The following is a 15,376-nucleotide window of genomic DNA, read 5'->3' as shown; positions in this document are numbered from 1 at the left end:
TTTTCTTTTGAAAATTTTTTATATTAAAAAAAAACTCCGGGCTTGTACTGATTTATTTACAGAAAAACTGTTCCTAAGCCCACCCGTGACTCGAACTGCGAATTTTTTGACAGAAAAACCTTTTTCAACCCGACCCCAGACTTGAACTGAGAATACTTTGTCAAAAAAACCCTTTTTTAAGCCCGACCTGGTCCTTGAATCATGGATCTAATGATCCGCAGCCGAAAACCTAGCCATTAGACCAACCAAACACAATATTAGTGACCCAATGACAATAAAGATGTAAATCTTTACGGGTCGTAAATTGAGTAATATCTGACTCACTTGGCCGATGTTTGGCCACTTGCCTGCAGGGGCAAACTTTTGACCTATGAAAGCATTTGTCTTGTAAATGGGTACAACGGGCGGAGCGATTTTATCTCCTTTGACGAAATGCTGTGACTTTTGTAACAAAATAGGCAAAGTCGCCAATTATACCGCCCATATACAACCAGAAGCAATCTGAGCAGCTGCTATCTAATGTTTCACGCCGCCATGATTCACTATTTTGGTAAGCCTTTCGTGAAAAATGCGTTGATAAATAATAAATTGGGCTATGTCAGCCTATATAGACTACAGGCCCATGTTTAAAAATGGGTGGGTCATATGAACCACCAGGTGACGTATACAGGACGATATAAGAGCATAAAATAATAAGTTTCAGCACTATGCCGTCACTTGTAAGCTGTCCAACAGAGTGCTGGTGAGAATTGAAAAGTGCAGGTAGAGTGAGTACATTTTGGTCATATATTTTTGTACGGCATTTTTACCATCGATAGATCCATGAAAAATAATAAGAAAGCGCGCAGTGCCGTAAAAAAATGGTGCGCCACAAAGTCAGTAAATGTTTTGATTTTCTGACAATTTCCGGGGTAAATTTGGTCATTTAATTCTGTACGGCACTAGTTTCATACTGTTTCAATACAGCCTCTAATCCATTATTCCGCAACGCCGTACAAAAATCATGCGACAAGGGGAAAAAATTGAGGGTAGCAACCCCCTCTCTTTCCGTGGTCCGGGGGGTGATTTGAAACAACATAAAATTAATTTATTTTGAAAGTGTTTTATGCATAGATAATATTTTTTTACATGCCGTACATTTTCGTTGGTCCAAACTCCAAAGGTTTGTAGGGGATGTGGATATTATATACACACCCGTTCACTTCAGTTAGACGGCATAGTGATTTTATCATATTATCAATTGTTCTCTTCAAAAATATGTTAATGCCGTACAGTATCAGATGGCCATAAAGTACTACCCTTAAAATGGTAGCGTCATTTTCATCAGCCTAAAAGATATGGTCTGCATTAAAATGTACGGCATAATTTTTTCCTAATTTATTTATCTTAATACTATTTAAAACAAGGGAAAAGCGTAGAAAATTGCTATATTTTATTAATCTATGAATATTTAAACTTTTGCAATAATTTGAAAAATTTCAGTTTTTGTATTTATCTATAATTTTTTTTAGAACAGTTTCTTTTGAACGGCAATACTATATAACAATAGTATTTTACACTATCATGTTAAAAAAAAAGTTGCCGTACAGAGTCAAATGATTTTACAGCTTTAAAAATTAAGTATACCATGAAATTAAGATAATTATTGATACACATTCAAATGAACACTAATTTTTTTACGGCATTATTTTTAATAGTACTTTTGAGTGCTAGATAATGTTTTGGAACCAAAGCCGTACTTTCTCAAATCACCCCCCGGACCACGGAAAGAGAGGGGGTTGCTACCCTCAATTTTTTCCCCTTGTCGCATGATTTTTGTACGGCGTTGCGGAATAATGGATTAGAGGCTGTATTGAAACAGTATGAAACTAGTGCCGTACAGAATTAAATGACCAAATTTACCCCGGAAATTGTCAGAAAATCAAAACATTTACTGACTTTGTAGCGCACCATTTTTTTACGGCACTGCGCGCTTTCTTATTATTTTTCATGGATCTATCGATGGTAAAAATGCCGTACAAAAATATATGACCAAAATGTACTCACTCTACCTGCACTTTTCAATTCTCACCAGCACTCTGTTGGACAGCTTACAAGTGACGGCATAGTGCTGAAACTTATTATTTTATGCTCTTATATCGTCCTGTATACGTCACCTGGTGGTTCATATGACCCACCCATTTTTAAACATGGGCCTGTAGTCTAATAGCTCAAACCATCAGCAAGTTGAGGTGGCATGCTTTTGAAGGGACGATGGCCATTAGAGCTGAAAGTTCTAGAGGGAAGACCGTATGTTCAAGTAAGCGGGGCCACCAGCAAAATGGGCCGACGATATTATAAGTAAAGAGGTATAAGTAAGTAAGTATTTTTTTAAATTATGTAACCATAAATTCACGGTTTTCGGATTTATTTCTTTACTTGTGCTATGAGACCTACCAACCTGCCAAATTTCATGATTCTAGGTCACCGGGAAGTACCATATAGGCAGGACGGACGGACGGATGGATAGACAGACAGACAGACAAACAGACAACAAAGTGGTCCTATAAGGGTTCCGATTTTCCTTTTGGGGTACGGAACCCAAAAATTAAATAGTTCCCACGGGATTCTTAAAATACCTTCAAAGACCTTTTATTTTCTTGATGATGTGGGCGTCATATTATATTATTTGATAATAATACTTATTATTCCGCGGAATCAAAGAGTTCCTACGAAATTTTTAGAATATCTAAACCCACCCGGACAATATTATCTACTAGTAATCTATTCCAATCCCTTTACAACTTCTCGCACTACCAAGGATCACTGGTAGAGATCTCTTATAGATATTAAAAGTGCTTTCCTGACCCCTTCTTCTTTCTTTTTCTCTATATTATTACGTCTCTGTTACAAATAAATAAAATTAAAATAAATAAATAATCCATATGAAAGTGACACATGGAAATCGGAATACGATATTGAAACGACAACATGTCTGAATATCGTAGGTCCGCCAGTCGGACGCAATAGGTATTGACTCAATTAAATAAATTCAAGACAAACAATACGATTACCATCCACGCAATAATCTATTGTTCACCTCGTGCCCCAATCCACTTGCGATCAGATAATATTCAATCTGACAGTGAATACCTACTGCTCTTATGATTGTTATCGCTAAAATTCGCACTTGATTTGTATTGAGATTAATTTAGCTAGATAAACAATTAAATTGTTTTTATTGTACAATCTTCTTCCTGACCTTGTCAATAGTTTGCAACCTTGAAGGTATCTCTCGTGTTTCATCAAATTAGTAGGTAATTTATTAAGCCATCTTGACTGAGGTCTTAATTCCCACCTAAATGTTCTATGGAAATTGTAATACTTATATGTATGTACTATAGTCTAAACTCTGAATACTAGCAGATGCACCCGGCGTGTGCTACTACGCTAAAAACAAATTTCCTTATTCCTTTCTTTTTTCTAAAACCATCTTCGCATTATTGCCTTTCTAATGAAACTGGTTTGGGGTGCATAGGTTGGATGGATTCAAAATCTATAACCGACATAGATAGAAACATTTTTTGTATTTAATTAGATATATTTAGTCTAAATAATACAATATAAAAAGTCCTGACTTACTGACTGACAGTACAAACCCTTGGACCTACAAAATTGTTCCCGTTATGATTTTTAGACACCCCCAAGGGACATGTTTGTCCCTTGGGGGTGTCTAAACATGAGGATCTCTAAACATGGGAACCCCATGTTTAGAGATCCTCCACCTCACCACGATACGATAGCCATTTCGCCTTGTCGCGAACTATACTATGTTGCAATATTTTGTCGCAAAGTCAAAATCGTGTTTTCCATTGTCACGAGCTGCATGATGCGTCTGTCATACGCTTCCGTTTCCTTGGGAACCAGGTCAGAACAAGTTGTTACAGCATACCTACACGGTTAAGCCGTGATAGCCCAGTGGTTAAGACGTCCGCCTTCTATTCTTGAGGTCAGGGTTTCGATCCCGACTCTAATGGTGTGTGAAGTCTGCCAATTCGCACTTGAACAGGCAGCGTGACGGTCTTGAGGAGACCCGTGCTCAGTAGTGGCCTGGCGATGGGTTGATCATGATGATGATGAATGAAATCGTTGTTATTTTTGTACTTGTAACAATGTTACCTATAGTTGGAGCCATCACCAACAAAATAAACTTTTTCTTCTTTCGAAGTTAATCGAGGAAGTATAGAAATCTCTAGTACGTCAAAGCCGCAAAACTCTGCTGAATCAAATGACCAGTCATTGCGGGGAAAGTTAATTTCAAGTGTACAATCCAGTAACAGTGGAGTTCACAGCATGCTAAATGGCAGTAATGACTGTAACACTTGGTAACGCTGAGGTCAGCTATAAGCATACTTATTTACTTATCAAAGAACTGGCCAAGTGCGAGTCAGACTCGCGCACCGAGGGGCTTGTACTACAGTCGTATTTTTTTGACGTTTTGCACGATGTAAATCTGTTTTAGAATGTACAGGTGAAGCTCTTTCATATGATACCCCAGTTGATATACATAGTCTTACTTTTAAAGTTGAAAATAGTAATTTTATATGTTCATAAACATGTTTTTTGTGTGATGTTTACAACTTCACGGTTTTCGGCAATATGTAGTTAAGGCTCCAATACTTAAATAATACCTACTTATTTCCTCTTTCCACTTGGATTCAATAGAGACGTTCACATAAACGCGATGCCTCGTCAAGATGCCTTGAGACAAGCATCTTAGCCATTGAATGCAGAGACGAATGATATCTTATAAGCCGATCTGAAGTTTAAAGGAGCCCTTACACTTACTGACAGCCTGATAATGACCAGAGATTAATAGCCACCGTCTATACTCGGAAATGTACGTAGCGATCTCACGCCCACACTGATTTGGAAATACTGTATTAGGTACGCCCAACCAACGCTTGGTCGTGATGGGCGATAGATAAGTGAACCGAGAAGTTGTTCAAATGTAACTAAAGTAGGCAAGGCATGGAGGTTTTTGTAACCTTTCAAATAGTATTACAGAGAATAAACTTTTCTAAGAAAAAATTGCGCACATTCATCTTTTTAACCCCCGACCCAAAAAGAGGGGTGTTATAAGTTTGACGTGTGTATCTGTGCATCTGTGTATCTGTGTATCTGTCTGTGGCATCGTAGCTCCAAAACTAATGAACCAATTTTAATTTAGTTTTTTTTTTGCTTGAAAGGTGGCTTGATCGAGAGTTTTCTTAGCTATAATCCAAGAAAATCGGTTCAGCCGTTTGAAAGTTATCAGCTCTTTTCTAGTTACTGTAACCTTCACTTGTCGAGGGTGTTATAAATTTTTAATTTACACTTGTTCTAAACTGCTGTAAGCAAAAGATTTTACAGCAGTTCCCACGGGATTTTTAAAAACCTAAATCCACGTGGACGAAGTCACGGGAATCACCTATCTGGTACAGAGATAGCTCACATCCCGAATACGGATATAGGCTACGTTTTGTCCCGGAAAATCAAAGTATTAGTTCCCTTTGGATGTTTAAAAGAACCTAAATCCACGTGGACGAAGTCACGGGAATCACCTATCTGGTACAGAGATAGCTCACATCCCGAATACGGATATAGGCTACGTTTTGTCCCGGAAAATCAAAGTATTAGTTCCCTTTGGATGTTTAAAAGAACCTAAATCCACGCGGACGAAGTCGCGGGCATCATCTAGTAAAATATAACTTTCAATAACGGTACGATATCGAAACCGGAGAAAATGAAATTAATATTACTTACAATCGTTCACAAAGTCCGTTATTATTCGTTTATTGTGGCTATCTATACCTACTTAGTAAGCTCGATCATTGCAATACCGGCGTTGATACATTTTGCTTCACACCGCGTTTCACTTTCGATGTTCAACGAAAGTGAAAACTCACTAACTCAGTCGCAGGAAGTAACCGTTAGAGTTATGTTAGAGCAAACCAAATATTATGCCACAGCTAATAATAACAATCACTGTCCACTTCCTATAGCTTTGTTTTGGAAGATCATTGTTATTATTGTAGAATCAGAATGTAAGTAGGTATAAGTGTATTTTCCGGTACATTTGGTCTAACTACTCGTAAATCATCGGTTACTGAGGCCCTCTTACGCTTATCCGTTGGAGAACCAGAGTAACTACCATAGTTAAACGACTTGCGAAGCTAAAGTGGCAGGGCAAAAACATTGAGAGAAATTTTGCATGGCTAAGTGTTCTTCAAAATATTCTCAGAGGTGTGTGAAGTCTGCCAATCCGTTCTAAGCCAGCGTGTTGGACTATGCCTAAACTATTCTCATTCTGGAAGTTCTCAGTAGTGAGCCAGCAGCGATGGATTGATTATGATGATGATAAATCAGTGTGTAGTCTTGCTCTCAAATCGTAAAAGAAAGAAATAATCTAAAGATGATTGAATAATCAGATGAGTTTAAAATCATTACAATTAATGCACATCCTACTTTTTACATGGATATTGTAGGTTTTGAATCGTTTTCTATCCCACGTTGAGTCTAAGATTTAGATTGTTGCTCCGTCCATACACGGACAAACATGTTACATGTTAATTATTCTTTTGCAATTTGGCACAAAGATACGTAGGTACCTATTTACTGTTCAGCAATATTCTAATTGGAAATATTTAGCAGGTAGAGACCCAATTTTTTCTCTTTCATTGCTGAGAGTCGAGACCCCTCTCTTTATCAGGTAATATTATATGGTAAGGGATTTCTTTGAATAATTATACGGATTTCGCATATCTATGATTCTGCAGATATTGACTCATAGGTTTTTTTACAAATTATTATTATTAGTGTTTATATGACCTGTCGCGAACTATACCCATATTAGGTACCTACCGTCTTTTTGATTAAAAGCGGCTAACCCCAAAAAGTGTTTTTTATTTATCACCAAAGATTTGGCAAAAGAAACTAATTTTTCTAAAGCAAAAACTAATTTTTGGGGTTAGTCATTCTTTATCAAAAGGGCGGCAGTAGTGAAATTAATATCTCACTAACTATATTGAGTAACCTGAAGAGTTTGCTCAGAGGTTGGTGTGAACGACCTGAACGCATTATTTGTCCTTTTAAAGTGTACAGTTCAAATTACCAGACTAGACCTGAGAATCTACTTAGCTGAATATCTAGACTATGTTGATGTGTAAAGACATACCTTATGCTTAGACTTTATTTAATTAAAGACAAAGTTTCATAGCATGATTTATGTAGGTACTTATTAGGTGAGTCCCACGACTTTGTCCGAGTGGATTTAGGTTTTTAAAATTTGATTTTCCAGGACCTTGCCTACCTATGTCACTTTCTAGGTCTATAACTATACCCATGCAAAAAATGACGTCGATCCGTCGCTCCGTCGCGGCGTAATTGAAGGACAAACCAACAGACCAATAAGCATTATAATATGGGTAGTGGTGTGTAAAACTAACGATTTCCAACTAAGATAAAATTAAAACGTTCAGTTCCTTTAGAAAACTTAAAACAACCCTTTAAGAAGAATTTTTTTAAAATGCTCTTAAAAGTTTCTTAGAAAAAAATGGTAAATCTATACCTACTCCATACTAATATTATAAATACGAAAGTGTGTCTATCTGCTACCTTTTCTCGAAGGATATGTAGGCTATACTTTTCACCTAGTTTCTAAATGATGCCCACAAACATCGTCCATACGGGTTTCGGTTTTTTTTTAATCCCGTGGGAACTCTTTTATTTTTCGTGACAAAAAGTAGCCTATGACGGTCCCCGGGATGTAAGCTAACTCTGTACTAAACATCAAAATCGGATGAATGGATGGGCCGTGAAAAGCTAGTAGACAGACGCACAGACACACTTTCGCATTTATAATATTAGATTAATTATGGAAAGTATGATTGCATCATAATTTAAACTCACTAATAGTTATTATAAAGGTTTTAGTCAATGATTTTTGACTGCGTCGAATACTACGTTCCCACCGTTTCAATATCACACAGACTGGCTTCTCTTGACCCGGAGATCACATCCAAAGGTCTAACGAGATGCCGCCGACGCGCACGCATGGCCGTATCATTTCGCTCAATATAATTAAGCAGCAGGTTAATTATTATCTGAATTAACTTAACGAAAATCAGAAAAACGAAAAACTTCCATAAAAATATAAAAAACATTCATCCAAACAATCAAAATTAGGAAACATTTTAACACTTATGCGTGGCCCAAAAAAGTGTAATATTTTCAGAGTGTAATAATTATTATGTACCTACTATATCAGTTTATTTATTCCTTTATAACTACTAAATGCCTGAACAGATTAGTATATATTTTTTAATTACGAATTGTACCTATTTGAATTAATTTAAAATAGTTCCATTAATCATCAAAGTGCTTAGTAAATAAAATTATACTTAACTGTTTATTTATAAGTATTTTTAATTGTTATTATTTGTTGCTATTAAAGTTACACTTAGACTCAAACGTGAAAGCCCAGTCAAAGCTTAGGTTAAAGCTCAAAAAAGCAAGAACTTAGCTACTTAGCTAAGCTAGAACAAACATCCGTCCAAAAACCTTAATTGACAATTAACGCTAATTAGAGATTATAAAATATTAAAAGCTTGAGAATATTTACAAGGCCCTACGTTACGTACTAAGATAACAATAGGCATAGAAATGTGGCATAGAACCACCAAACACTGAAAACCACCATTCCAAAAGAAACACTGAAAAAATCCACGGTGCGTTCTGAAACCACAATCCTATACGCGTAATTTTGACACTTACGTAAATTTTGGCGGACATTTTGTAGGTCACTTGTCAACTGTCACTTGTCACTCGCGGGTATACGCATGCGCGGAAGAACGCGCGGCGAATGGCGGCCGGCGCCGGGCGCGCGTTATATACCCGCCCCCCCAATCCTTTATTATATTAATTACGATTGAATTTTCACTACAGGCTTGATCGATCTGGATTAAACGTTTCCTAGTTCGATAATCCTGAAACGAGAATGAATTTGAATAGAGAAAGTAAAAAAGTTGTGGACGTCTGAGGGACATAGTCGCGATGCGCAGGCGCAGGGAAGTCTCCGGCAAAGCTTTATCGAAACGATGCTGTGTAGAACGGAAACCAAAATATTATAAAACTTTTAATTCTCTACACCTGTTATTAATTTTAGTATAGAGATGCCGTTAAATGAGCTCGGTGGCTATCATTCAGTATTAGACCCTTAGTTAGCAATTCGCCCCACAGGGTAAATTTGGGGCCCGCGTAGCTTAAATTTCAAGTTGTTATCATCATCATCATTATCAGCCTGTGGACTTCCACTTTAGGACACAGGCCTTCCCTATAGAGCGCCACCACACCAGGTGCTCAGCCTTCCTGATCCAGCCACTTCCCGCCAGCCGCTTTATATCGTCAGTCCATTATGCTGGAGGCCGTCCCACACTACGCTTGCTTATACGCGGTTTCCACTCAAGGACTTTCCGGCTCCAACGGCCATCGCCTCTACGACAGGCATGGCCTGCCCACTGCCACTTCAGTTTGCTAATATTTTGGGCTATGTCAGTGACCTTGGTTCTCCTGCGGATCTCCTCATTTCGGATCTCATACCTCAGGGAAACACCTAAGATAACCCTCTCCACAGCTCACTGGGCGACTTTGAATTTGTGGACAAGGCCGTTTGTCAGTGTCCACGTTTCAGCACTATAGGTGAGGACGGGAAGGAATTGGTTTTCAGGAATTTACAAAAATCCTGAAAAACGTGCCTACTTTTTCAATTTTGCCGAAAGTCCAAATACTAACTTCTTAGATACATATACTAATTTGAAAAATGATTCCATGCTAATTTTGATCCCCTATTTAACCACCATGGGTGTGGAATTTCTAAAAATCCGGAAATACGTATTTCTTTGCCAATTTTCATACAAAACTTGAAAAATGACGGACTTTCGTACCATCCCTATACAAACCCCCGTAATCGAAGAAATTCCAGAAATTCTTACATCATAAAAAGGAAAAGCCTGTAAGCCTCCGCAAACATCTTTGATGCACTACAACAGCGCGGTAACCCTATCGGTACTCTAAAACCATTATTGGACTGCACAGTATATCTATTACCGAAAATATTATATTTAAATTAGCAGCTTGAGAAACCCCCTAATATTTAAATTTCAGGGTGCTTCAATATAATTAGCAGAGGTAGTAAGTATTCCAAACTCTAATTTACGACCATTAAAGGTTTCATAACACGATTTTTCCGTAACGTTTTCTCAGTAAACAACAGGACGAACTGTAGCAACGATGTGTTAACCTGCAAGTCGACCAGATTTGGACGGTTACGCCACAATGTGGATAATGCATTATTCAACGTTAAACCCGTTGAGCATTTGCGGCATGTAGTCAGCACTGTTGTTGCAAATACGAGTACAACCCATTGACACTCGTGTTGCAATGTTCACCGTGAACTAAGGGTGAGATTTATAGAGCGCACTTTGACTTAAGACTTAAAATTGAGTTAAAACGAGACAGATTTATGTGAGAGATATACATCTGTCTCGTTTTAGCTCTGTCTTAAGTCTAAGCAAGGTCAGAGTGCGCTCTATAAATCTCAGCTAAGGGTCGGTTTTTTGATCCGTAGTAAAAGTTGACTTGACTATTAGTTAAAATTACTTTAACTCACTAACCAAATTGTTAAACCAAAGATACGTTTTTGATTGCCATTTTTACTATAGTTAATTTTAACCAAATGGTTAGAGTATTGCTATTGTTATGAACAAGAGTAAAGTAAATTTTTGTCAGGAGTTTTTGTTATGAAATGAAATGCATAGAGACGGACTGTACGCGGCCCGGCTCATACGACCTTTACTTGTTACCGCGAACTGAAAATGAAATCATGCTATGAGTGAAAAACATAACTCCAGAAGGTCTAAAGCACCGAGGAAATCGCGTCACTTCCGCATTTCTCCGAGGTTTCTACGATTTAGTTATCTTATGAGTAAAGAAAAACTAAAGTAACTATATCTAATAAGAAAATCAGAACAATCTTTTAGAAATTTTGTTATGGTTCTGCTTACCTAAGCGTTTTAATTTACCTACTTATCTACTTAATATTATATAAGCACCGCGTCTTAAAAATAAATAATTAGAGTATAGTAATGAATCTTTCACGGGCTGCTAGCGAATTGGATCAAATAATAATTTATTTAACTATTTAAAGTATACTTCTGAGCAATTTTGAGTTTTATAAAGATAAAGCACGAACGCGGACCAATTAGAAGAGAGAAAGCTGAAACTCCCATGAGAACATTCCCAAGTGGAATTTTGTTCCCACTATCCGTAATGCCAATTTCCGTTTTTCAAATAGGTAACTATGATGAAAATAAGTAAATAGTGATGAATTGTAGCAAAAAGTAACATACACCGAGTTCTTGACACAGAATTCGCGAGCGCCAATAGAGTCATTGATGGATGACTACTCGAGTTACCACCGACCGCCGCGTTACCCAACCGCACCTACTGCGGTATCATTATAGACTCATCGATGTACCGCGTACAACCATATTTATGTGACTTCGTCTGCGTAAAAGAAAACAAGCACATTCCTACTTGACACTAATTATTGTAGAATCGTACTATAGTTGGCATCAGTGACAGCTACAACGCGCTCGCAATCGCCTCTGATTGGTTGACGCTCGCTCACTATTGGCTACAATGCATTGTCGCAACAAGAATACCATAATAGCTAATAACAACAATTGCGATTGTAATAATGATTGATGCAGGTTTTACGGAGTCGAGCTATGTTGAACAGATAAACAAAGATAAGCAGTACCTACAGTTACAGCCAGTATTTGATGAATGGTAGACTCAGACTGTCGGACAGACATTCAAAAGATTTCACTATTATGTATTGCACATGGTAGGCAGCAGGTAGCTACTAGGTACCTACCTACTAACATTACATAGATGAATATGTAACATATACATTATGCTAATTTTCTTTCTAACGGTGTAATTACGGTGATTAAGTACTATACCTTTAGCTGTGGTGTTATTAGTGAGAGGTCGCGAGTTTGATTCCCGGCAGGAGTTGGGAATTTTATGATTTCTAAATTTCTGGTCTGGTCTGGTCTGGTGGGAGGCTTCGACTGTGGCTAGTTACCGTGTAGTGAGCCTCCCACCAGACCAGACCATTTTCCACGGCGTGGTGGACTATGTCCAAACTCTTCTGAGAGGATACCCATGTTCAGTAGTGCGCCGGCGCGGCTATGGGTTGATTATGGTTAACTAAAAATGCGGTTCGTTTCGTTTGCAGTTATATGAAAAGCTCAAGATAAGTAGATCGTCTCACAAGCGACCTTGACACAACGTGCGCGCGCGCAGGCTCCGCGAAAGTGAAATGGAGACAATGGACTAGATCACTAAACTCGCTCACGACACCCGCCCGGCGTCCGGTTACCGTCGAAAATCTATCCGAATCGTATCCTTGGTGTCTATCAACGTCTCAGGCAAACAGAAATTGTATAAAAGTGACAGGTTTTGCACATTCCGATACGATGTCGATATGACACGATACGATTTTGACGGGACTTTCACAGACAAGTAGAGGATTAACCAAGGAGTAACAGGCTTTAACCGACTTTCAAGAATGGAGGAGTTGTGTTCTCCGATTTCTGAACCGATTTGCGTATTTTTTAACCCCCGACCCAAAAAGAGGGGTGTTATAAGTTTGACGTGTGTATCTGTGTATCTGTCTGTGGCATCGTAGCGCCTAAACGAATGAACCGATTTTAATTTAGTTTTTTTTTGTTTGAAAGGTGGCTTGATCGAGAGTGTTCTTAGCAATAATCCAAGAAAATCGGTTCAGCCGTTTGAAAGTTATCAGCTTTTTTTAGTTGCTGTAACCTTCACTTGTCGGGGGTGTTATAAATTTTTAATTTACACTTGTTACCCAACTGCGGCAAAGCCAAAAGGAAGGGTTATGATTTTTTTTAAATCGATAGAAATATTTGGATTCCAACTCCTCAATCCTGATGCTGCAGGGGATCCAATCTACGCGGGCGGAGTTGCAGGCATCATCTAGTGTGCTATAGAACAAACATGTTTATAATCTGCCAGTGCGATGCTTGTACAACAATATGTGGCGGTGAGCCTTCGCGGACAAAGCAAGGCCGCCGCAAGTCCGGCTGTCTGTCCGCTGTCGATATTGTACTGCATGCGTCATTCTAAATTAGCGCTATGTATCCACGTTGCTTATCTTAATTGTAGTAGAGTTAAACGTAGACAGGAAACGACGAAACATAGACCGCGTCCGCAGAAATCAAAAAGCAGCTAATTAACTGATTTATTATAAGCTAGGCCATCTGCAATATGCAAAAACTAGCTTTTCTTTTTCTTAATTCTGTAAAATCTACTAATCAGTAGACCTGATTCGCCTAAGTAGGAGATTTTAGCTAGGTGAATGAAGTCTACGGCACCTATTTTTTCACTCCACTTTTTTAAAAATTCGAATCTGTAGTTATTGAGCAAAAAGAGGCGTGGCCATAAATTTTTTATTAAGCTAAGGCCTTTACTACAGATGTTTTTTGAGTAGTTCTAAGTATATCTAGTCCAGGAAACATTAAGAAATGTGCTGCCGCGGGGAGACGGCAGGGTGTAAAATATAGCCGCTAAGACTGCGCTGCGATGGCTGTGGCAGGTTCAGTTTCAAATTCAACTGAAAATCATTTTTTTCACAAGTGTAAATTAAAAATTTATAACACCCCCGACGATCCAAAGTATTTGAGTTTTCCAGAACATCATTTTCAAATAAATAATTATTTATTTAGACAACGTCCATCTTGACAGCTTGACATTTGTCTATTGACATAATATTATGAACCTAACGGTTATCTAACCTTCTTTTCTACAAGAAAACTAGAAAAGAGCTGATAACTCTTAAACGGCTGAACCAATTTTTTTAGATTATAGCTAAGAACACTCTCGATCAAGCCACCTTTCAAACAAAAAAAACTAAATTAAAATCGGTTCATTCGTTTAGGCGCTACGATGCCACAGACAGATACACAGATACACAGATACACAGATACACAGATACACAGACACACAGATACACAGATACACACGTCAAACTTATAACACCCCTCTTTTTGGGTCGGGGGTTAAAAATAGGTACTATTGTACACCTTTTGATAGTCAGAATTGTTAGATACACATACATACAATTTTTTGTAAGTATAAATAAAAATAGAATTTTGAAATTCTCCTCAAAAAAGTAAATCAGTGTGGGCTTTTTGAAATCGAGGCAAGGGCTTCACAGTGATGATGTAGTCAAAAATCACGGCGTGCTAGCCAAGGTCAAGCAAGATAACTGAAGTTCGGTTATCCTCCGAGCATCAGGGAAAAAAACCTTAAAACAGACATTAATCATGATATTTGATATTTCAAATTTCAAATTTATTTATTTCAACAAAGTCATACATCTTAATAACTTAGGTACCTACACCTATAATACTTATTTGTACACACAATACACAGTATGATACTGTGCACACAACTATTTAAACAAAAACAAGACAAATGAATGATTTAAGCTTCTTATCATCATTAATTTGTTTCCCACGAGCGTCAACGTTTTTGTCGATAATTCCGAAGGTGCGGTCATAGTTCGTGACACGTTACACGGCAGTAGTATTTCAGTTTTGATTTAAAGGTGCTCAGATTGTATCGAACTCAGGGAGGTAGGTGTACGGGTAAACTCCAGGAGATTTTTTCCTATAGGCTTGTATGACTGCAACCACACTTAAAACTTAAAAGTACCTATATGATGCGAGAAAGATGGAGCGCACTACTAAAAGATACCTATTATAATTTTTAATCTATCGTGAGGGATTAAATTGATTTTAATGCTAAGACAACGTCAACAATCGTGGGACATGACAGGGACACGGTAGAAGCCAAATAGGCAAAATATTCTAGCAATGCGCCTTATCTATTAGAAACGAGGAATTTCTTTCTACGAGTCGTGAAATTGTTGATTTATTTATATAGGGGTTTAGACTGCAGACCTTTACAAATTAAGATTTCTCGCGGTCGAAAAAGGCTTCGGGTTCGACTATATATATAGGGGTATAGACTTTTAAGATTTCTCGTGGTCCGAAGAACAAAAGGCTTTGTGAGTCCTCAAACTATTAGAATTGCCTAGGTATCTAGGTGCTTTTCATATTCCAATAATAAACCTAATAAATTCATATTAACAATTTATCATAACATTAAAAATCAGATAAAATTATATGAATTAATAATTAAAAAAATACTTAACCAATTCAAAACTAAAAATCAAAGTTACTGTTCCTTTAAAATTTTAAGG

General features: G+C 37.7%; 1 protein-coding gene across 1 annotated transcript in view; it reads right to left on the bottom strand.

The window, feature by feature from the left end:
* LOC123869388 (proteoglycan 4-like) overlaps positions 1-8,873 on the bottom strand; it is a 53,026-nt gene extending 44,153 nt beyond the window's left edge. Inside the window, exon 1 of the mRNA XM_045912286.1 lies at positions 8,794-8,873. Within this exon, the coding sequence (XP_045768242.1) occupies positions 8,794-8,811 (18 nt within the window). The 5' untranslated portion in view covers positions 8,812-8,873. The remainder of the gene's footprint in view (positions 1-8,793) is intronic.
* Between the last annotated feature and the right edge of the window lie 6,503 nt (positions 8,874-15,376).

The sequence above is a fragment of the Maniola jurtina genome, chromosome 11, assembly GCF_905333055.1.
Source record: "Maniola jurtina chromosome 11, ilManJurt1.1, whole genome shotgun sequence".
Classification (NCBI taxonomy): domain Eukaryota; kingdom Metazoa; phylum Arthropoda; class Insecta; order Lepidoptera; family Nymphalidae; genus Maniola; species Maniola jurtina.
This window is presented reverse-complemented; position numbering and strand designations above follow the sequence as displayed.